At 47.5% G+C, this 25,208-nt stretch overlaps 1 protein-coding gene across 4 annotated transcripts in view; it reads right to left on the reverse strand.

The window, feature by feature from the left end:
• The window catches only part of LOC306709411 (RNA binding protein fox-1 homolog 2-like), a 37,902-nt gene that overhangs the window by 6,847 nt on the left and 5,847 nt on the right, over nt 1-25,208 (reverse strand). For 3 of the 4 annotated variants that reach the window (XR_013767476.1, XM_079177529.1, XM_079177528.1), the window contains exons 2-8: nt 23,757-23,807; nt 11,845-12,051; nt 11,105-11,275; nt 10,597-10,650; nt 10,210-10,302; nt 914-1,001; nt 25-87 (exon numbers count right to left, since the gene is read on the reverse strand). Coding sequence is in view for 3 of the 4 variants with exons in the window: in XM_079177529.1 (XP_079033655.1) it covers nt 25-87; nt 914-1,001; nt 10,210-10,302; nt 10,597-10,650; nt 11,105-11,275; nt 11,845-12,051; nt 23,757-23,807 (727 nt within the window). In the remaining variant the exon portion in view is untranslated. Of the gene's footprint in view, nt 1-24; nt 88-913; nt 1,002-10,209; nt 10,303-10,596; nt 10,651-11,104; nt 11,276-11,844; nt 12,052-19,839; nt 20,056-23,756; nt 23,808-25,208 lie in introns of those variants that run through there. The other variant, XM_079177530.1, reaches the window with a different exon arrangement.

The raw sequence follows: 25,208 nt of genomic DNA on the forward strand, positions 1-25,208 counted from the left end.
AGGGAGATAGTAGAGAGGCCTTACCTGCGTAGATCTCAGGTCCGTACATGGCCCCCATCATGGGACTCAATTTCCACCCCGCTGCCGCTGCACAAGAGAGGACGGGGCACTCGATTAATATGGGGCAGATCACGGGCAGATCACGAAGAGCATTCAATCCTACAATGTAAGCCCGCTGCACTTACACGGGGATTTTATATACAAATAAGATAAAAGAACGGCACACGGCTTTATGCTGTCTGGCAAACAGAGGGTGCTAAAGAGAGGGGCCACAGCGGAGGAATAGTAGGGATGATGGACGACCGGGCCAGAGAGAGCGGGTCACCGATGGCAAGACTATATTTGAACCCCCCCCCACATCTATAACACACTATGATGTAGCTGTAAGCAATATGACAACATTATACATAATATGTCTTCATAGGGGAAGTTGTTATTGCAACAAATACTACATGTCCTTATAGCTGCATGCAACGACATCTGTAGTGTGTTATAAACCATCTATTACACGTTTAGTATTCTGCTAAGATGCAAAAGAAAAAGGGGGGGACTGGGGTTAAGCGAACGACACCGCTTTCTCTCAGCTCACATCACGGCTGGTGGGTGGCGACTAAAATAAATTGCCTGGTTGCTGGCCGGCCTTACATAACGAGGTCTGACTCTGCTAGCGGAGCCCGCGGGGAGGGAACGCTGCGGCTGCATTTTCCATCTGCCTCCCCGCGAGTACCTACGCTGTTTTGGATGATGAGGCGGTGTGTGTGTGTGTGTGTGTGTGTGTGTGTGTGTGTGTGTGTGTGTGTGTGTGTGTGTGTGTGTGTGTGTGTGTGTGTGTGTGTGTGTGTGTGTGTGTGTGTGTGTGTGTGTGTGTGTGTGTGTGTGTGTGTGTGTGTGTGTGTGTGTGTGTGGTCGTTACCGTAAGGCAGCGTGCTGAGAGCCTCTCCGTTAGGGTAGGGGCTGACCATTTTCTTGTTGGTCATCACCCTGGCGGTGGCGTTATTCACCTGGGGGAGGGGGGGGACGGAGGAGCAGGCGGTCAGAGACACTTGGGACACAAGTCCACACAGGAAAGCAAAGAAGTGCAACACAGAGTCAAACACAGTGAACTCCATCACAGGGCTGATGTGTGTGTGTGTGTGTGTGTGTGTGTGTGTGTTTTGTTCAACGTGTCGGCCTCCCTTTTTGTGTACTTCTCGGTGCATCTGTGGGAGTGACAACGCTATTATCTGTGTACAGTTACTGGGTCATTAAAAACGTGAATACTGGCGTCAACATGTAGTTTACATCACTCTGTCCTGCACGAATAGTCTGTCACATGAGCTTGTTTTTATTGTGGAAATGCTCACTTCAGCTGGTTTAAATGTCGGCGTCACGTGTAAAATGCCGCGCACGCAAACATGTGACTGAATAAACGTCTAAAACGTGTCATAATTTACCGATGTGATCGAAGAGAACAAACTTAACTCCTGACATGGCTGCTAACTCTTTCAGTGTTCATTACTGGTGTGTAAAAGATGGAGGGGGGGGGGGGCTGTTAGGAGGATTTTTAGTCATCATGCAATTAAAAAAGCCAGTCTACTTTGCCCAGTAGAGATGTGGTGACTCATTGTGGACTCATTGTAAAAGGGGGGACGAGGGCACAGCAAAGGAAAACTGAGCTGTACTGGTTCATGTTCTTTGGCACGCGCAGGTGAAAATATTGTGTATGTGTTTTTGTTTGTTTTTTAGGAGTGCGTGTGTGTGCATGTTCCACGCACGCCGACTGACATTTCCGTCTAATGCTCAGGCTTTCAATCCAAGATGGCTGATAATCTCCTCTCTGAGCTTCAAAAGGCTCACACACACACACACACACACACACACACACACACACACACACACACACACACACACACACACACACACACACACACACACACACACACACACACACACACACACACACACACACACACACACACACACACACACACTCCGGTCCCTTGATCTATCCCCATCTTCCTTTGATGTGTCTTAAGAGAAGGAGATTGTAGCTCTCCGTAATAACCCGCGCCGCTCCCCCAGCGCGATGCTGGAGCTCTACGACCGGCTGTGTGGCGAGCCTGAAGATTAATGACCTTCTGGCTAAATGAGGGGAGAGTGTGCGAGAGACAAAAGAAGAGGAGAGAGAGAGAGCGGCGGAGGAATGGAGAGCGCTACACGCCGCACTCTCCATTCAGGAGACCATTAAGGCCTCGACATCGTCTCTCGCTCTCTGTGAGTCACGCTCTGGATCTGCCGAGCTTTACCTCATTTTCCCCCTCATCGCAAATGGCAAGGTCGCCGGCAAACGATTCTATTAGCCTAAGCTGTCGGACGCGACCGACTGTCCACGGGTGTCTGAGTGGAAACATTTTTGAAATGTAAAGTTAATGAACAACTTGTCACGGCGACATTTTCATCCGGACCTTTTCACGAGAAGTTTTATGTTGACTAGTTAATGCTCATGAAGAGTTAGGCTTATGTTAATGGTGTGTCTGTGTGTGTGTCTGTGTGTGTGTGTGTGTGTGTGCACAGCGTGTTTGTGTCATGTGCAATCACTGAAACTGGGTGACAGGAACACATGCAAATCAACAGAATATGGAGGCAAATCTCAAAGTGTTAATAAACATTCAGTCTTTCTCGTCCCACTTTTGCCCTCCCAGTCCGGCCTGAACAGTAACACCAGGACAAAATGAAGTCACATTTCCATATGAAACCAAACTTGTGGGGTTTACATACCTAAAAGAAAATATAAAAAAATGAATAAATACAAGGGAGAGAAAGAGGGGGGTGCAAAAAACATTTGTTTGACAAATTAATAAGTCATATAACACAGAGATTACACGCAGCCAAATATGGGCGCAACACATGACCAAGAGTGAGTAACAAACCAAAAAAAGTTAAAAAAAAGAATTCAGCCAATCAGCAAGCGTCGGATGCAGCATAGAGACCAATCAAAACAATCGCAGCACTCCCACATCGAACACGTACGAGACAAAGATGGGACAGATACGTTAAAGAGGAAGGGATGCAGGTGAGAAGGAGAGAGACGGAGCCAGTCCATGTACACAAAATAATAAATAAACAGGAGAACATAAAGATGGAGTGAAGAGAAAGAAAAGAAAAAAAATAAATAAAACGTTTACATGAGCAACACAAAAAGATAACCAATAACAATTATCCGTTTAAAAACAAAACATAAATCCCAAGGTGCATCATTCAAATAAAGCAATTAGATTTGGTGACCATTCTCCTGAAAATCTCATTATATGTGGTGGGGTTGAGAAACAGAGCACCAAAGGATGGAGGGAACAGAGAGAGAGAGAGAGAGAGAGAGAGAGAGAGAGAGAGAGAGAGAGAGAGAGAGGGGAGAGAGAGAGAGAGAGAGAGAGAGCAGTCCTCATTCCCAAAAAAAGGAGAGAAAATCAAATAAACATGAGACACTATGCCAGGCATTAGAACTGTGTGTCACAAACTAGGACCAGTACACTACGACTACGACTACTAGTACACAGACAATCCACTACAAGAAAACCAAACCAAAAAGAGAAAAACAACATGGCAGCATAAGAGAGACCCAAAACACAGTACGGTAAACCCCATATCGGTTTTGAAATGCATATGGTCGACACAACACGGATTTGATAAGGGACCACGTCTGAAGCAGTATGGGTTCTAAACTGACTTTCTGGTTTTTTATGGCACCGCGAAAGACGTTGTTTTGCGGGTTTTTAAAAACAAGTGCCTTCCTCTAAAGGGGAGCAGCTCCTACTTTAATAATTACAATGTGGTAATTCCACTGCAGAGGAAAGTCTGCCGTGTGATGTCATCTCCAACGAGACATTAAATGTTTGTGGTCGCTATCTAAGCAATGTTTTTGATATTATTACAGATACCCCTCAACACCTTACCTTTCAAATCATTGATATGATGTGAATGAAAGTGTAACTAGATAATGTGACTGGATGGAAGACGTCTCACTCTGTTGGAGTCAGTCCACTAGTTGTTGTACAGCGGTGCTACAGAGTGAAGCTTCTCTCGCCTCCAGAAATAATTACTTGGCCCGAGCGCAGACACCGTCCTGCAGAGAGCACGCACTCCGGCCGTCACGGTGTTTGTCATTAGTATTATTATTAGGAATTAGTAGTGGACTTCTTTAATCAAATATCATCCTCTGGGGAATATTCCACAGTGTTTTATCCGTTGAGCTCTCTCCAAACTCATACTGCAGCTGCAGAAAAAGCAGCTTTGGTCGCTCGTCAGGAGCACCGGTTTTAACACTCCAGCTTTTGGGATTTGGGAGAGTTATTTGCTAATATTTTGGACTTTCTTAAGACAGGACTAACGTATGAATATTGTAAATGGACGTAAATTCCCTCTCACTGCAGATGCTGGCTAGCCACACTGACTCAAAGCCCGGATAAACTCCCTACCTGAACCTGCGTTAACTCACGTTTCTCAAAAATGCACATTTAAACCAAGTGGCTGATATTTGACAAATGCACACTGAGCTAAAAGCAGGCAGGTCAATAAAATCAAATCAAATAAAAACTTTATTATAGCGTTATTTGCTCTGTGTCAGAGCAACTGTAGGCAGCAAACGAGGAGCAAAGCTTCGTACCATTTCTGTTGATTATTATTTATTTTTTTAAATCGTTTTTAAATCGTTCAAGAAAATGAATTGTACATACATTGAGTCCAAATGGAGAATTAATCAGATGGATTGCGGATAGCCGTGTCATTGCATGAAGGAGGGTGATTACATTCGGTCATTCCCGGTGAGGTGTTAATGACATGGTGGGGGACGGGCATGTGGAGGAAACATGACTGCTGGAATACCCACTCTGTTGAAGGACGCTGTGTGTGTCTGTCTGTGATACTGTGATGTGCGCTGTAACGTTACATAACAGCAGTAGCTTTGTAGGGCGGGGCTTGTCACATTAACATCAGCTGATAGACTAACATTGTACTGTACATACTACTGTATCGAATGCCCATTTCAGGGGGGGTGGGGGGGGGGTTGGGGGGGTGGGGGGGGGGGTGGGGGGGGGGGAGAGGGGATCAGTTCAGTGATAGATGTTTGAACACAACTTACCGTTGCCGTAGAAACAGCGAGTGGTTACCGTGGAGACTGACAACAACACACAGAAGTCGTCAGGGAAACAGAAAAAATATAATAAATAAAGGAACAAATAATCCCAGGAACAAAAGAAACCTAAATGCCCCCCCCCCCCCCCCATCCTCATCCTCCTCCTCCTCCTTCTTGACCCATGTGAAATAAACAGCTGATAGCAGCAGTGTGACAGCTCAGAACAGAGGATGAGAGGAAGAAAAAGGGAGAGAGGATGCTCGCTCAGAGCATCAATACAGCGATCAAACGTTGCCTTACCCACTAAAAACTAGCCTTGTGCAGCGATGATACAAATGAACAGCACCCTCCTTCATAAGAGCAGAAACAGTTAAAAAAAGGTTCAACGCTGTCTGGCTCTGTCGCAGTCAAAAGGACAAGTGGACAAGTATTTTAGCCGTGACTCATTCCTGTGTGGTTCGGTTAGGCCACAAGAGAAGAGCGCACGCCTTTGGAAAGTTGGCCGTGGGTAGAGCGGCTGTAATTTCTAGTTGTCACCACAAAAAACAACAACACACTGAGGGTTGTTTGATAGTCAAACAATAAAAAAAATAAAAATAAAGACGGAGAAAATTGGAAAACAAAACAGATGAAGGCAGACGGAGATGACGGCAAAACAAAGAAGGTTAAAAGTGAGAGAAAACGCTTTCAAATTAAACACAAAAGGGACAGAAAGACAAACTTGACTGGCAACAAGAGAATGAAGTGATCAGAGAGAGAGAGAGAGACAGAGAGAGTGAGTGATCAGCGAGAGAGAGAGAGAGAGAGAGAAAGAGCGAGAGAGAGACAGAAAGAGAGAGAGAGAGGAGCCGACACAAAGAGGGTTGGAAAGGGCAAAGTGCAAAACTCTCTTTCCCCTTTTCTTTCAACCTTTTTTTTCTACATTTTCACTCACGTACAAAGCAAACACACATGGATACTCACACATTTCATTCGTTAAATCGTTTTCAAACCATGCAGTAACAGAAAGCTCCGATTACAAAACGGCACCGGTCACATCCAAAGCCGGGGGGGGGGGGGGGCATTTATAAAACTGGGACACAAGGAGCTGGTAAGCTCTCACCTCGGCCCATCCAACAACTCACAATCTCACCAAGTCAAAACTATGGAAATAATGCTACTGAATACAATCAGCCGACAGGTTCAGCTGTGTCCCGTTGAGGAGTGTGTGTGTGTGTGAGGCATGCAGAACCACAGGCACAACTTCTTCTCACCCTTTTCATGGCACTCATCCATGCACTGATGTTGACACTCTTCACTCAGTAGTAGCCCCCCCTCCCTTTGCATGCAGAGCTGCACCACGTGTGACACACACACACACACACACACACACACACACACACACACACACACACACACACACACACACACACACACACACACACACACACACACACACACACACACACACACACACACACACACACACACACACACACGCGCTTTTCTGCTCTGCTGTGTTCAAATGTCTGACTAAAACTCTGCGCTGCGGAGGAGCAGTCACTTCCTGTAACACTCAAGTCACGCAGATCAACCACAAACACGCAACCTCAGAGCAGGAGTTAGTGAACGGGGGTCTGTAGGCTTTAGCATGGTCTCTCCTCAGTGGCCGTGTGCAAAACTGTGTGCAACCACCGGCGTGTACGCACTGCTGTGCTGTTGTTCTTGCCACAGCCCTCCAACACGGCACACTACAATCTACTGAAGCAAAACAAGGTCAATCTTTTGTACAATGCTGACTGTCTGATGCTGAATAAATAAAAATAAACACATGAAACTATTATGGTTAGAATTAGTTTGAATTCTAATAGCCAGGAGCGGCTTTCTCATACGATTCTCAAAATCTTACCGTACCATTTCGTACCGGTACCGTGGATACCGGGGATCAGGGCTCAAGATTAACCGCGACACAGTGTACCGGGGAACATAGAAAATGTCAACGTTAATGCTACATCGTGAACAACAAATAGGTGCTGGAATCGGCAGGAGCAGAGCTAGTTAACGTTAGCTTTTAGCAGCCGGTGGGCTGCCCAGTCCTGTTTGGCTAAATAACGGCGCTAACCGCTAACGTATGGCGGTCGCATTGAATGACAGTAAGATATGTTCAAGCTTTTATTCAGCAAAAATCTGAACTGGGCAAAGATTAATTATAATGCTATCATGAATGTGCTCAAATGTAATCTTGTAAAGTGTTGTTTTTGGCGGGAAATTTAAGGTAAATCATCAGGGATTAATAATAAACTACAACAATAAACGCTAATAAAGGAATGTGTGTTTACGTCCGTAGGATTTATTGTTTTTGTTTATTTACCATGGTGTCGTATTGGGTAACGAGAAGCATGGAATTTCCCTGGTTTTGGTATGGACTACTACCTTTATGCAACGTGAACTTAAGGATTTCCTGATCGAGGGTTTTGCGGCCGCGCAGTGACCCTAATGCACTTCCCGCCCAGCCAGTCATTGCAGCGCAAGAGTGAAATATGTGACTACGCATGTGACGGAATGGTTTGGAGAGACTCTCTACAGTCGATGACAGCCACAATGTTACTACCCGAGGCAGAGACGTTATGTTAGAGACAGCCCTGAGTGGGTGGAGATGCATGGAGGTGCGTATGTTTGTGAGTGCATACTGAGAGACACACTGTCCGACCTATATATAGGCCTATAGGACTCTATATATATCTATATATATATATATCTATATATATATAGAATGAATGGTGATGAGATGAGGTCACAGAGAAGCAGGAAGAGACAAAGTGAATCGTAGTTGGGCCACTTACATGGATACAGTGGAAGCACACAGGGATCTGACTTCTTCAAAGCGCAGAGTTTTATTCCAGACAAAGAGAAGTAGAGTACAACTTTAAGCACAACAATTCTCTTTCTGGTTCCTACAGGCTACAACACATGCACGCTAACGGGGCAGCTAAGCTACGAGAAGAGCTACTAACCGACTCCCATTGGCATGCACAAAGAATACCAAACGCCAGCACTCCAGTTAAGTTCAGCAAACCTTTTTTTTTTAAATCATTCAATCAAAACGTACTCTAAAGAACTAAGAACTCAAATAATCAGCCTTTATTTCCTCAGTGAGTGGAGCCAGACTAGGAGGCACCCAGGTGCAACGGATTTCATGCCAACCGAACAAGTGAACAGTCCCATCACCAAAACGAGTTCAACCAACGGCCGCAGAGAATAAACATGCAAGAAAAAAAAACACATCCAGCTGTCTGCGGTACTGCCTCAGCTCCACATCTCCACATTAAACTACCAACCATGCAGCCTACGCCAACCCAACTCATGCCGGTGGATAGCAGTGAACCGCACAGTCACACACGGCAATACTGAAGTATTCATGTGTAACCGCTGTATACAGTGGGCCGATATTTCAGAGTTCATTAAATTAATATGCAGATTACCGTCGTTATGTTTCTGCCATATTCATCTCTAAAAAAAAACATAATTCAACAAACTCTGAAATGATACGACCAGTCGAAGCCAGAGTAACATCTGCAGGGAAGGAGAGCAGCCAGACGGCGTTGCCTCTGAAAAGAAAAAGGTCTGGCCCTCTCTCCTCAGGTTGAAAAGAATGTGTAAACACGTATCCACGACTCGTCCTGCGCCAGCCTTTTGTCTCCTTGAGCCCATGCACCACCGACAGACAGACAGACAGAGAGAGACAGAGAGAGAGAGACTCTACGGACTCCTGTAGCCGGCCCGCCATGCAGCCTGATGCACGACTTCGCTACAGCCCGACACCACTACCGGAGCACGACAGAGTACACATGCAGAGTGACAACCCAAAAACAGAGACCGACTGCTCGCTGATTAATACGGCTGACTGGCATCATGCAAAACGTGTGTGTGTGTGGGGGGGGGGGGGGGGGGGAGGAGGGAGAGAGAAACAGAGAATCAGGTTACGGCGATGCCAGTGACAACGCAGGCTGTTGACTGAACAAAAGAGGAGCGACTGATGCAGGGTGAACCGGCTCCATCAGTATCCGCTCAGCTTGCTGATTGGCTGAAGGTGGAGGTGGCGGAGGGAGTGTGCTGTACCGGTGGATGCAGGTGGCAATCTTTCATTCTCCACCACACTGCGGCAGAACTGAGAGTACAGAACTATAAAGGGGGTCCCAGCCAGCCTCATCCATCATGCAGGAACTGACTCACACACACGCGCACACACACACACACACCACAGTAAGCCCATGCAGAAATCCCGGCTTACAGCGACATGGGTCAAAGATCCAATATGGACGACTGGCTGATTGACACCCCAAATTAAAAGAAAAAAGAAAAATGGCTTCCAAAAACTCACATGCTTCATTAAAAAAAAAAAAAAAAAAAAACATGTGTCATTAAATCAATATAAATAACCTGAAAAGAAATAAACGTAACATACATCAGAACTCAAGTGCACAGATCTTCGTAAGAACCCCAGAGAGTGAACATGCATCAGTGTGGCTGTGATTTTTTTTTCCCAGCATGCTGCTGTTGTACCAGGAGGCCAGACGCTTGTCACAACCACTTAGCCACAGCACTGGCAGAGGGGAACACAGAAGGATGTCTACACTAGGGAAGAAAATAAGAGCATCTGACAACAATCTGCCATGCATCATCCTTTTCACTGCGTTCCTCTCGTGCCCTCCGGTGCCAACTACACAAACATCATTCCAATGTTGCGGAAAAAGTTGTAACATCCGCGTGGCTACGAGTTGCGAATCAGTCGAGGGGGAGGGGGAGGAAAGAAAAGGTGAAGAGGCAACAGCTTAATGTGAAAAAAAGAATATGCTGCAGAGGAAAAGTACCCAGCATGCCTTATGTAGTGTTCTTGCTCCCCCCCCCCCCCCTTCCCACCACACAAACAAGTCTTTTGAAATTTCAAAAATGAACATATTGCAGAGAGGACCAGGGAGTGGGATACCAGTGGGCTGCATCAGAGCATATCACTACAGGGAGGATGGGAGCTAGCAGTCAGTGATCAAGCAGAATTATGAGTACAGAGAGAAGACAGAAGAGAAGACGGGAGAGGAAAAGAGAGAGAGAGAGAGGAAAATTACCTCAATCTTACGACCTTCCACCAATGTGCCGTGGAGCTTTTCCCGGGCTTTCTCTGCGTCTGCGCTGGTCTCGAATGTCACAAAGCCGAAACCCTGTGGTACACGGCAGAGGTTAAAGAGGTTGGCGGTGAGTGAGTGTGAGTGAGTGAAGGGCACATCATGAGGGATCGTGGAGCATCTGTGCATCCTTAGACCTCGGGGTGCACTCTTGACATTGTTTAAGAGATAATTGGAGTTTCGTAACAAAGATTCCCCACGTGGCGCGCTGAAACCACGTCACAAAGTGTCGCATTCTCAGAGAAAAGAAGAAAAAAAAAGCATGCAATGTGGGAATTACTGTCAGTAAGGGAAGAATTGTGGCGAATCAGGCGTCGTCTGCGCACTTACCTTTGAGCCCCTCTCATTGAAAATGATCTCTACATCCAGAATCTTCCCATATTGCTGCAAAGAAATTTAAGGGAAGAAATTAGCAAACATATAAAAGCAAAGAAAGCAGTCACCGGATCCTTACAGATCAGTCTTTTAGGATACTGCTAAATCAGAAGCTTCTCACATGGTGTTACAACAGCCTAGCACTAGGTGTCGCTATTACACAAAAAAACAATTTCCCATTAGCTTTCAATTCGTTTCCTTCTATCCTTTTGCCTTGAACACTGCTCTGTGCCCTTATTCCTCTCACTTCGTCCCTCATTTTAAAAACAAACATGGCAGCTAATTGCCCCTTCAAGCACAAAGAGAACACCCAAGAGTTTCTTTCCTTTGTGGTAGTTTTGACTATTTTGTGTCCCCTCGTGGGCCGGCCCCGCCGCGGTGGACCCGGGGTGTCTCGACTGATTTATTGAACCCCGTTAAAAAAAAAAAGAAAAATGAGGCCACGACATTCCCAGTTTCTTACCCCAAACATCTGCCTGAGGTCAGGGTCCCGGAAGCGGAAGGGGATGTTTGAGACGTGGAGGCGTTTGGGGGTCCCTTTGTCATCCAAATCTTCCACAGAGCCTCCGCCTCCCGTGCCACCTGTGCCGCATTGTACACCCGCCTCACCCTGGGGCACCTCGTCTGTCTTTCCCTGTGGGGGGGGGGACAATAGGTTGAGTTAAATGCGATAAAATGGCTTATGATAATTATTTTAAAGCTCTGCTGCATGAAATACACATTATGATCTCAACTGCATCTTAAAGGATACATGGTTACTTGCCAGCAATGTGTTGCTTTGAGCTAAATGCTAATGTCAAACTTGCTAACATGCTTATGTTTAGCAGGTATCATTTGATACCATGTTCCCCGTCTTTGTTTAGCTCGTTAACATGCTAACAATGACTAATTAGCCCTAAACACAAAGTCCAGCCGGGGCTGATGGGAAGGTTTCCTAGGTTTGTTCATGAACAGTTTTGGACAACATTGTGTCTTTAAAATAAAAATGGATGATAGTGGTAGAGCTACATGTTCATCCTTAGAGCTGAAGGCAGCCATGAGCCAGGGTTAATGTCTGCAAATGTATTTAACAAAAGTGTATAAAAATGAATATAATAAATCGTGCAGTTATGCAAGTATGAGGAAAAACAGACAAACTAAAACGCCTCAACATCCCACACTTGTGACAGATAACGATACAAACGTCTTAAAGGCCGTGCTTACGATGTTGCTGTTGGTGGTGGTGGTGGTGGTGGTGGAGGCACCCACGTCTGCACCGGCCCCCACGTCTGCCACGCCCCCGGCAACAAACATGGCCCCGGGGCCGAACTCTGTCCCTGGCAGCCCGTTTTGAGGAGGCGGTGGAGGGGGGAACGCTGAAAAGGGCGGGGCCACCAATCCCTCCTGTCCTCCTGTCGAATCCTGAGAGCCCTGTGGGAGCGGGGGGGAGGGAGGGAGGGAGAGAGAAGAGAGGAGAGGAGAGAAGAAGACAACTTAACATATGTACACTGTAAGCAGCGCTTTGTCGCGTCCTGATGAAGGCAGAATGAGGGGGTTAAAATCCTGCCTATTAATATTCACTCTCCCTCCCTCCCTCCCTCCCTCACCACTCAGTCCCTCCCCCCACTCACTCCCTGCTACCCTCTCCCTCTACCTCCATATCTCTGACAGGCATGAGTTTTCAGTCAGCCGACCATGAAATATTTACAGCAAACACATCTATTATTAAGAGAGAGAAAACTGGATACACAGGTTGAGATAAAGAGATGCTTATGGGATGGATGGACACGCGGGGAGATAAGCAACTACAGCGCCACGCTAACCGTGACGTGTTTACAGCCACAACCGTGACGTGTTTACAGCCACTGCTGCATTGTGCGAACACTTGCTCCTGGATTTATTTCTTTTTTTGGGAAGGGGGGGGGGGATTTCCTTTAAAGCCCATCTATAATTCAGATGAACTGTGTATCAGCGGGGACTTCAGCCTCAGGATCTTTCTCTCTGCACCGTTACAACTCTATCAACAGCAGGATCATCCACAGAGTCTTTATGGCTGCTGCTGCTCAACACACACACCTTTATCTTGTATGTATGTGTGCGTGTGTGTGTGTGTGTTGACTCTGCAATGCTGCTTTGCTTCAATCGTTTCACACACTCAAGGGCATCTTGGAGTAAGTTTCACAAAACACAGCAGATGTACAGCGAGTTACACAATGAGCTGTGAAATAAATAAAGCCTTTTCAAAAAAAGCGAGTGGGTTTGGCGTCAAGGCTGCACCAGGCCAGGCAGCATAACACTCGGCATTCAAACACCATTAACCGCTGGTCTGGTCCCTGCCGTGGGCTGGATCGGGGCCGGGCGACGCTCGGTCTCCAGACGGCCTTTTTAATTAGACGGAGTAACCATCAGATGCCGCAAAGCCAACGAGCTCCCTCCCCGCGCTCTCGTCCTGTAGCCTGACAGCTCACTGTTCTTCTGCAGTGTGTCTACCGCATTATTGGCCGTAAACAGACAGCTGAGGCATTAAAAAAAAAGAAAAAGAAAGGGCCCATCTGCAAGACAGACAGCTTCTGGGGTCCAGCCCAATAGATAGAGAGGGCTGCATAACCCCCCCCCCCCCAAAAAAATAAAAAAGAAACAGGATGGAAAAAATCTGGGAAAGTGAGGCTGAATGCGTGTTAGGGGGAGGAGCGCCCGAAAGCCAATTGTGTTCCCCCATCTGCTACGGTATCTAGTGATAAAAAAAGGAAAATTCATTGGTTAGGCCTTGGCCTAGGAATGATCAAAGCCTCAAGTGTACTTGTTAGGACATGTGAGCTCATAAACATGCAGTAGCCTGTGTTCAGCCACGAAAGGGTGTGTCCTACGGGCATATCCAGGCCCAGGGCTGAGTCACACACACACACACACACACACACACTGAAAATGCTCGGCAGTGGGAAAGAAGAGGGAGTACAAGAAGTAAAATAGGGTGACAACAGAACAAGAAGGTTAAAGCTTCTGATTAGAAATAATCGTGTATGAACAGGAGTGCTCGTCAATGCGTTAAGCCTCACAGCATGAGAGAGAGAGTCAGGGAGAGCCGGTCCCTTGGGGCCAATCTGTGATTTCGGGACGTGTAAATATAATTGACTTGACTTGTCAGCGACCGGGTCTCCCTGAAATGACATATTTCATTAAAACGGAGATGCCAGATCTTAAACACGGATCGTCGTTTGTTTATTCTATCTCATGGTTCCCCTGAAACAACTGGACCAGATGTCACAACACGACGCTCCCACTAGAGATGCACCGATCGATCCAAACCGGCAATCGGTCTCGTATTTCAGATCCGTTTGCCGGCCACATTTACACGCGTGTTCTGCCGCATGATGTTTAAAAAAAAAAAACAGCGATGTAGGAGAGATATAAGAGAGGGAATAACGACCTGTTTCAGCTCTTAGCTGCTGATGTAATAACGTCCTAATTTTGTGAATGGTTTGTATTTTACGTTTATAGATGAAAAAGAAAGTCAATTATAGTTCTTAGACAGATAATCTGAATCACCAGGTCAGCCTTTAAAAAAAAAAAAATTCCAAATCAGACAAGAGAATGGCAATCAGAGCGTCTGGAGCTCGCGCATGATCGGTCATGTGAAGAAGCATTTTAAGTGGTTATCATTTTGAGGCTCCTGCTGCGAAAGGTTTAAAGAACACCGGCACTGTGCTCGTGAGCGTGAGATATTTTCCTCAGCAGGTCAGTTTGAACTAACGAAGCATAAACAATCACGAACTGGATTAATGGACGAACTCATAAACAGGCAGACGAATGGAAGCCGTCAGTGGATTAAGAGCTGAGAACAGCACCTCCTTAAGTCCACACAGGCATTCCTGACCCGCTGACTGAGGAGCAGCACTGCCCTACATGGCAGCATCATATAGTCAAAGAGGAGAGGAGGGATAATGGAAAAAGAAACCGGGGCTGGGGGCTTAACGGGGAGGGGGAAGGGGATTATGGGAAATCATGACACTCTCTATTAAGAGTTATATCTGGTCCGAAACTTTCCAGAGTGAATTTTTTTGACATAATGAGACTCGGCGATACGTTTGAAACAGGCCAGGCTCCGTATGGGAACGACAAGAGATGCGATCGGTCAACAGAGGAGGTCGAGTATCGACTGAAACGTTTCCGATATTACTAAATAACGAGGACCATCTGGAGAAGGAGCTACCCATCCATACGGTACCACTCTCCCCTCATGCGTACGCGTACGCACACGCACACACACACACACACACACACACACACACACACACACACACACACACACACACACACACGCAGCAGTTGAGCTACCTGAGACACCATATGTGTTTCCATGCATGGAGAGGAGGATGAGGAGGGGGGGGGGGGGGTTCCACTGCAAACCTTTTCAAGCGTGCGTTTATGTCTGTCTGCTGACTTTAACCCTCTAACCGCCCGGGTGAAGCGCACAGCAGCCGCCGCAGAGACGCTGGAAGAGCGGCCGAGCGGCGATGCTACTGAAACTCATCAATCATGCAAACAGTCTGTGTGTTGGAGCTCTGCAGCGCCTGTAAAGACAGAAATAGTCTTTATACAGCTTCGTCTCCCTCTGCAACCCGGCTCTTTTCTTCTCCTGTGGTCGGAGAACTAAGTATGCCTGCGTGCCTGCCTCCCCCCGCCCCCCCTTCATGCTCGCCTGCCACGCTTGATGAAAGCCAGAGGGAGAATTTCTTTTTCCCCTTTTAAAACCATCGATACCCGCCCCTGAAGTGCACCGAGACGTCGGTCAAAGCGTAAGCCGCAGCCCATCTCCTTATACGGTGGCCTCTGTTGCAGAAGCTCCCGTCTCTCCTTCCTGACTGTGGGCCAATCAGATTACAGAAAAAGCTGTTCCTGGGAAACACACCAATACTCAGCACAAGAGGACACATGGGTGGCTATCTGGCACGACCGAGGACCTGACGGAAAACTGTATGTTGTCCCTTGTGTTTAATGTAACAACGGGAATGTTAAATGCTTCAAGTCCAACTTTAAACTACAGGCAAACGCGACGCTGTCTGTCAGCGTCAGCAGCTCTGCGGCTGCGCTGGGATCTGTGACAAACAGCTCGCTTGTTTTTGACAGTTGAGTTCATCACCATCATTATCACACTGACTTTCTGCAACAATCTGACTCACCTTGGGCAAAGCAAGAGGATCTAAAAATAAAGAAGCTCCTTTGCACAACTCTTTTCTGGCACACCACCACAGACCAAAACATACGCAGAGATCGAATCATTGGAAATAAACAGATAAGATTGTGTTTTCAGCGGCAGCAGGACTTGCTTGTGTACAGACAAAAGAGCAGCGCCGCTCGAGAGGCGGTCATCGTTTTCTGCCTTTACCAGGCGGCTGCTTTTGTGTCCCAGGACTGCCATTATTGTGCAAAAAGATTATTAAAGCTTTATTAAAAGGTTATTGAAGTTGCAATGATCAGTCGATGGAATGACAGATGAAACCCGTCTGCAACTATTTTCAAACAGGAAGAATCCAGTTTGTCTTTGCCATAAATGACATTAAACTGAATATCTTTGGGTTTTGAACCGTTGGTCTGACAGAACAAGATAGTTGAAGAAGTTCACTTGGGCTGTTAGAAATTATAACCGGCATTTATATATTACTATATCAGCTCATTAATCAATGAAAATAATTATAAGTTGTAGTTAATATAGATGATGACAACCGAAGCAGACTAAATAAATAAATTAAAAAAAAGGTTAATTTCAATAAAAAACTAAAGCAAGCTTAAAAGTGCATCTAAATAAATACAATGTACAAAATAAACAACAATAACCAACCGAAATATAATTATAATGGACTCAAACAGAATACGGTCTCTTTCTGTATCAGGCTTAAAGTCATTTATTGATTTATTTTGGTGAAGCCGTACTGCAGGTAATTCATCCTGACTGGATGCAGACGACCCTCAGCTAAAAACAGGTTGGATTGAAGTATCGACAATGTTTCCACTAAATGATGAAGAAAGACCTCAGTGGATGCTGCAAGACGGGGGGGAAAGGGTGCACCGCTGTCACGACTTCTGCATAAGAAGTTACAATTCAGAAAACAAAAACTGACTCGAGGTGCTGCAGTGCAAGATAGGGTGCAGCGTGTGCAGAGGTACGACGCCGCTTGTCATGCAGGACTAGAATCCTTTAGAGATACTGCATACATCGAGGGCTCCGCTGCACCGCTCGCAATGTGCCCGACCCTGTGTGTGCGCGCGTGCGTGCGTGCGTGCGTGCGTGTGTGTGGTGTAACATGCGGAGCGTTCTCACACCTCGACCCCGCTTGCTCACAGCCTTGGGCAGTGTGCAGTTAGAGCAGCATTAGCGTTGGACAATACCACCATGGCTGTATGGGGCTGGCGGACAGTGAACCCCGAGGTGGAGTAGTTTCACACAGTGCATTAAGCCACCAATACTGAGGCATCTTCATCTGTAACAGGTCAAACTGTGTCCCCGTGTGGCGTGGAAGTCAGTATTATCTGTCACTTTCTAATGGGACAGTTGCTACACACACACACACACAAATACCATAATCCCACAGGGTAATTATCATGAATAAAGCTAAATACGCTGTTGGTTAAACTGAGAGTAGCTGGGTGCTGACACGACACTTGCAGCAAAACACACAGGTAGCTGTCAGTTTGTTATGAGAGTAGCTGTACACACACACACACACACACACACACACACACACACACACACACACTGAACCCTGAGGGCAACAGACTTGGGTGTGGATCCCTTGCAAATTCCTTTAAGGCCCGCGTGGTGTCTTGAGGAGATAATGCGGGAGGTGGGAAAGTTAAGCAGCCTAAACGCTCAAGATGCCACTCGCTGCCTGGAGAAGCCCGCGGTGGCTTGACACCCTCTCCTCACGGGCTCAGCGCTAAGCAGGTGTTTTTTTTTTGGGGGGGATGATGCAACACATCTGGTAAAAGGCCAGTGCACGGAATACGCACACGGTTTCCAACAACCAGTAAAGATGTTTTTGATGAGCTGTAGGGCTGTGTCGAATAGTTCAAAGCTTCATTCAAATGAAGACATTCGCAAAAAAAAAAAAATGTTTGCACGTCTATTCATCGTGTTTAAAGCCGGAGTTATTCCATCTGTAGGAATAGTGGCGGCTGCGAAAGGTGCGTTTCTGACTTACGTGACACAAACATTTCCAAGAACTTTAGAAAGTCCGAAAGTCAAAATGTATCGAGAAAAGAAATCTAAACTTTACAACATGTTTTTAATCCCACGAAATGTTTTGCTGCAATCCATATTCGCTGACGTTTAGCTTTTCATTTACACCGCAGTCATCAAAAGCTCTCCTGCTTGCGCGCTCACAAACTGTATTAACTCGACAATCGAACAGCCCCATAAATCACATTTATATAAACACAATAACACAACATGTACTTCTTTAGGGTGAGGACGTCATCAAATGTGATGACAGACTGTCGGAGCTTCGTTCATAAACCTCAATAGGAGCCTCAACTGAAAACAGGCCGACTTGATGCTTGTGTGTCTGCTGCAGTGATGACGCCGACGAGCCAACTGAACAGATGAGTTTCGAGAATCGGCGCGTCAGCAGGCTCGTTATGGAGCCGGGCCCACCGCTGACCCAGAGAGGGGGGGGGGGGGGGGGGGGGGGAGACACCTCAACCGTTATCAAGCACATTTGAACCATCAACTTTGATACTCCAAAATAAATGCTGTGCACTTCTTGCAACAACCAAAATTTGAATTAATCAAATGAATTGAATATAGCAGCCGGCCTTAAATTCCCCCGTAGGCTAAGGTGAGCCGTCCTAGACACGAGTCACACCGAGGGTCCAGCCGTCCCTCTTATGCACACAGTAAACTACAGAACAGAGATGCGTCACCCAAAATAGAACCATGAAGAGTGTGACTGGCCGTGTGTCACCTTTGAAGAGCGTTGCCATATGGAACTAACGCACTCGCCCCCCTTATAGTTACTACCGCCATCCTCCATTCGGCGTCATTCCCTTTGAAGAGGAATAATGTGTTCAGAGTACAGCAGCTCGACCCTGCAGGGGGGGCGACAACCTACAACCTCTACTTCACCATGATGAACAAATGGAGAAAACTACTCGACAAAGTTACACCACTGTCTATCTTTTGAATCTTAAGTGGAAACACGACAAGCGGCTGCGATTATTGAGAGTGTCCACGTGTAACACAGGGTTGCTGCTGTGTGCATTCAGTTAAAGGAACTATGTGTGTGTCTGTTGTGCCATAAGAGAGAGGCGGGGGGGAAGTGAAGTACTCCCAGCAACAACTGGTTATGTGCATATGTGTGTGTGTGCGCGCAGAAACAACTGTGCCTTGACACCTGTCTCCCTCAATCCAGAGGCAGATGAAGTTTAAACCGCATGGACAGCTTAGATGACAACGTTGAACGGCTCGACGAAGCCTTCGGCCTCCACACGCAGCGCACATGAGCAATACGACATGACACGGTGTGCGTGGTGGCAGCATGCAACGCACCAACTGCACATGCATGTCAACGCAGCTGCTACCTCGCGTCTGCATGCACCTCCCCCGAATACCCCCATACACACACACACACACACACACACACACACACACACACACACACACTCTTAAGGGCCCCAAAGGAACCCAAGACCGGAGAGCAGGACATGCTAGAACAGAGCCAGAGAACAGCTCTCGTCCTCGGGCTGTCTCTCGGCTAAAGTAGCACAGACACGCCCACCGTATGCTAGGAGCAGCCGAGCCCACGTCGACTGTAAACATTACACGCGGCAGTGTTGAGTAGCTATTTTTAAATATAGTCAAATGCTGTCGCTCAGCGGCATGCGACTCTCTGCGTGTTGTGTCCACTCCAGTGACGCATTGTCAAAAGGTTGCACAACTACAGGGTGGTAATGAGCCCGTTAGCATGGTTTCTTTCAAAAAATAATTAGAGATACTTGAGCGCAAAGAGTTAAAAAAAAAAAAAGGAGCTGCAGGGACAAGCCCTGCTGTTACTCTGATGCCCTGCCAACTATCTGACAAAAGGCCTCACCTGGGCCAAGAGATCTCAAACCAAATCCAGGCCACATCAGAACCAGCGCCGGTTACGGTTCTGATCTTGCCGTTTCTCAACGTGTGCACAAAGTTGCTGGAAGAAAGAAGCTCTGCTTCAGAAGCCAACTCACCGGCAGCATTGCTTGGTAGTACAGCCCCATCATCGTCTGCTCTAGAGGAACAACTGCTGACCAGCTCTCGTTCCGTCTCCTCTCCCCTTCCCCGTGTGTCTGTACGTCTCCTCCTGTGCCTCCTCTCCCCTCACTGTGCTCTAAGACCATGAGCCGACGGTGGCTACAGTCCACGTCTGTCTCGCACATTCAAATTCTCCCTCGTTCACTCCCTCTTTCCTCCTCTCTTCCACTTCTCAGGCGGGTGAGCCTCGCTCTGCCCGTCACTCCCTCTGCCTCTCTTTCCTGCGTCTCCCCCCCCCCCCCCCCTCCTCGGCCCTGCTGCTCTGATCCCCCTCGGGCCTTTCTGTCTCTCTCTCTCTCTCTCCTCCTGACAGTCTCTCCCGTCTCTCTCTCTATTCTCTTTGCTCTGCGTCTGTCATTCACACGCTCGCGTTACACGTCCCGCTGCTGCTCCCCCCCCTCGCCTCCTCTTGTTCCCGCCCTCTCTTTGAGAACTTCCCCTCCTTTCTCGGCCCTTCAGTCCCTCCTATCCATCAAAGCATCCATCCTTTTCCATGTAGCCACCTAACCCTTGCTTCTGGATGGAGTCAGAAAGCTGCTGTTGCTGTTCTCCTAGAGCCCCCCCGGAGAGAGAACAGGAAGGAAGGAGATGCTGTCTTCTATCCACGCACTGGCTGCCTGAGAGTACAGAACACGAATGCGACCCCTCACTGCATTGCAGCTCCCTTTTTTTTTTTTGTGGGATGATTTATTTATTGCGTGGCAGCCTGTCAGCTCCAAAAAAAGCAGCGGTGGGAAGGCCGGGCGGTAGACGGCTAGGTAGCTAGCTGCGTGGGATGGCTCCTAGTTTGCCATCTCTCTGCTGCAGCTGCCTTCGCCACACAGATGGAGGTCTCACAGAACTGTGGCAGCGCCAGACTCCAGTATCTAAACCTCAACCTGCACAGGAATCTGGATTTCGCTGCATTGCGCCTTTTTTTTTCTTCTGACTCGGGCTCAGTTTCCCCCACTTCCCACTACTGTACTGTTAGGAGGCGCTTAATTTTTTGCAGAGATGAGAGTGCAGTTCCTTGCACCGCATTTTCATATGGGAGGGACTGAACTCTGCGGGGAGAATAAAAAAAAAATAAAAGCCATGTGATGCCAAGCTTTCAGACATCTGCTGAGGCTGGCTAGAACTAGGTCCAGAGGGATGGAGGGATGCAGGGAGGGCAAGATAAGTGATTGGTGGAGGGAAAACATGGGGCAAAAAAAAGAAGGGAGCTGGGCTGGAGTGGGAGGCGAGGGGACGGAGGGGCGGTGGATGCGGGCGAGAGATAACGGGATAGAGGGATAAATGGATAAAGGGCTGGGTGAAGAAAAAAAAAAAAAGAGAGCCAGGGATGACGGGATTAGGGCTGTAAGTGAGGAGGATGAGAGGATGAATAGGGGATAATCTGAGGATTAAGCACGCAGAGATAAACACGCGGTCGCACACACACACACAAACACATGCACATTGTGTACACAAAGATGTGCTGTGATCATATTCATGCTGCTGCACTTTGGCTGGCGCACACGCACACACACACACACGCACACACACACACACACACACACACACACACACACACACACACACACACACACACACAGGCTCTTTGAAACACAGCATCTACAGATAATCAATGGCTTAGCCTAACTTTTCTATAGGAATAATCCAGAACAATTTCAGGAGCCATGTGAAGTTTATGAGGCAATTAGATTTAAATACAGTTCTGCCATTGCTAAAAAAAAAAAGCTCAGGTGTGAAGCCTCTATGACCTGTTTTTACGCGTGTTTGTTGTTAACCCTGATCTTTCTTGTGACCTAAACAGTGGAAGACTGACATGTACTGCCTCAGGGGTAGGAATGGACACACATACACGCACACACACACACTTACCCGTCAGTGTGCAGCAGCAGGGACCCACAGGAGCCGGTCACCACTTAACACACTCATATTGACACAGGCAGTTCAAACATGCATACATAACACTAGACGGGAGCATTACCAAGACAAATGTACTGCAGCAACGAACAGGCCAATCCGGCGGCTAGGCTAGGCTAGGCTAGGCTAGCCCTGCATTTGCATGATGTGTGTGCTGAAGGGCAGAATCCATTAGCGGGGACGACTCTTAAATCATTTATTAAACAAATGTGCCGGCTTTTGAATTCAACAGAGGATCTAACAAGTGGAGTTCAGGCGCACTGCGGATCACAAGTGTTCTCTGGCCAGGTGATGGTCTTACAAGCAGGCAGGGCCAAGACCGGCTCCAACTGTGCTCCTGGACTACTGTAGTGTGGTTCTGTGCCCTGCAGGCAAGCCGTCTTCAATAACTCGCTTCCAGTTCTGTTTCACCTCTGCTCTACTTCTCTGCCTCATCCGCTCATCTGTTTTATATTTCTACGCCCGTCGTGTCTCTCACAATCCTTATTTTTGTTGTTGTAAGATCAACACCCAAAGAAACAGGAAACTGGGGACATTTAAATCTACATAAACTCAACTTTAAGCCGAATTCTTACAGTGTCCTCTCATCCTCTTTGAGTTTACCCTCTCGCACATTCAGAGAGCTGTATTCCCAAGAAAGGAGATACCGAGGATTGGAGAGCCAAGAGAGGGGGGGGGGGGGACCTGTGAAAATGTTGTGATTTTTTTTGGGGGGAGGGAGGCCAGTGGTGAACAGGCCCGCAGACCAACACTCCCCTCCTGTGGCACTGCCAGAGAGCTGCACATCCCGAACACACACACACACACACACACACACACACACACACACACACACACACACACACACACACACACACACACACACACACACACACACACACACACACACACACAAACAAAGGAGCACGCACGCTCTCATATACGGAGGCCTTTTCCTCGCAAACGCGCTCAGATGGGCTCCGACGCACACGAGCACCGAGCTAGTTTGAGCCGCTCAGCGCGCTCTGCTGCGTGGAGGTAGATAAGAGAAAATAGACAGCCACCCTGCCGCTACGCTGCACACGCTCATTACCGAGAGCAATATGCACGGAGAGATACTCAGGAGGAGAGAGACAGAGACAGAGAGAGAGAGAGAGAGAGAGAGAGAGAGAGAGGACGTGCAGCAAACAGAGTGTGCAGAGCTTCGTTTTAAAGAAGGTGATAGCCTAATTTCTCTTTCTGAGGGTCAAGCCTTTGATAAGAGGAGCTCAATTGCTACCAGAGTTTCCTTTCATCAATTCTTCTAACAGGCATCGTTTATACGCTACCATAGGCTGACAAATAAAAAGAGCAGAACTTCAGAAGTGCCTCGGTAATGGCGTCGTCGTAGTGTAGCAGAGCCTGCTCTAGGACTAGGTGGACGACATCACTGGGTTCCCCCGGTGAGGCAGAACTAAGAGTTGTTTTTTTCTAAAAGCGTTTACTGTATTAGGGCGGTATCTAATGTCATCCGTGTTTTCACATTCATAGCATCTATTGAGATATTCAAATGAAGCTGCAAATGTCTGTCGGCAAATATTGTCAACGTTAAAAACAAATATAAAAAAAAAAAAACATTTGGACTTTTGGACTTTACAACGCCTGTTATTGGAAGTGTTTGGCTCCCACATGTCAGAAACAATCCCACGCAGCCACCGCTGGAAACTAGTCCTTCACATGGTGCAATACTAAAGCGTAGCCTGATCTTTTGTCTGCAACTGTGCAGAAAAATACCGGCATTGAACACGACGACGAGACGCTGGATATCTTCTCTTACATCCGTTGATAAAAAAAACAATAATAACTCAACCATTGTCGTGGCTGGGCGGCTGAAAACTATCTCAAGTGAATCAAGGCTTCCGTATTGCATTATGCATGTCTTAATTCATTGTCAGAGAGGTTTTGCGAGCCATCACTAATCTCTTACCTGACTGTGAGGTGCGTATCCATGGAAACCAGGGTTTAAAGGCTCATTGTTCTGCAAGAGACAACAGGAAGGAAGAGAGCGGTGTGAGTGGATGCAGCACGTCCAAAGCCAGTGACATGTACTCTGAGTCACAACATCAGTAAGTGGAGGAAGAATGAAGAGGTACTATTGTCACAACTGCAATCTAAACGCCCGACTGACCACCGGGGATGGAGAGAAGCACCAGACGCCGCGAGAATATTCAGGTGACAGTCGACGTTAACAGGGTCTTTGTTTTTCCAGTGCCCACGATTATGACAAACTAAAATGCTGAGTAAGCAGGAAGATGACACTTCCCTGAAGGAAAAAGACAGAAGAGTGAACCAAGTTATATCAGCGGCATGACTGGTGAACCGCTACGGCAGAGCGTTCACAGCCAGCCATACTAACCAATCGACATCCACTATCAGAGCCCCCCCGACACACACACACACACACACATCCCTCTTCGACCCTGCCCCAGAAACCAGTGTTGTGGTTAATTGCTCTGTAATTACTTTTAATTAGATTATTTCTGTCTCTCTCCATCTCTTTTTCTCTCTCAACTATTATTTTCCCCCTCCGTGTCATTTTTTGCCCCAGCGAGATCAGCCATTGTTTGCGGCAGAATTAGTAGAGGAGGAGGAGGAGGAGGAGGAGGAGGAGGAGGAGGAGGAGGAGGAGGAGGAGGAGGAGGAGGAGGAGGAGGAGGCAGAAGAAAAGACAAAGAGGGGGAGCAGGAGGAGGACTGGAACAATGAGGGAAAGTTAACCAAACGATGATATTTTGACAGCAGAGAGAGAGAGAGAGAGAGAGAGAGAGAGATGACACCGGCACATACAGCCTGCTGGCTGGCCTCGCAGAGAAAACATGACCGCCTAGCGAGACTCATGCCTCTGCTCTCCTCGAGGGATGAGTCTCACGAGGAGAGACGGGGTGGGAGGAGGGAGGTGGGGGAGAGTACGAGAGAAGGTCTGAGGGGGGTGAAAGACGTGTGTATGTGGTGGGGGATGGGGTGGTAGTCCCGTAGAAGCGGCTGATGTTTTCATTACATTTAATCTGCAGCACTGAGGAGCAGGCAAAGAGTTTCAAACCCACGTGCCGTGCCCCCGCCCCCCCCCACCCCTGCATGCACTCATCCATTCAGCAAACGGCTCGAGTGTGGGGCAATGAGAGGGGCAGATTTGGCTTTTTGAGTGTCAACCAGGTTAACCTCCTGGCCCCGACCTCGAGCTGCCTCCTGAAGGAAATCACTTCCTGATAGCATTCATCCAGCCAAGTGTCTGAGACGGAGGGCCGCGCTCGTCCAAACACACGGACACACGGCTTGTCGAGGCCGATTCCGAAGACCTGGCCCACGCAGTGGAACTCTTTCACAGACTAGGACTTGTAATTCTGTTGTGCAAGTCCAAAAACAGATGTGGTCGATGGTGG

This window comes from Pholis gunnellus, assembly GCF_910591455.1.
Source record: "Pholis gunnellus genome assembly, chromosome: 17".
Lineage (NCBI taxonomy): Eukaryota > Metazoa > Chordata > Actinopteri > Perciformes > Pholidae > Pholis > Pholis gunnellus.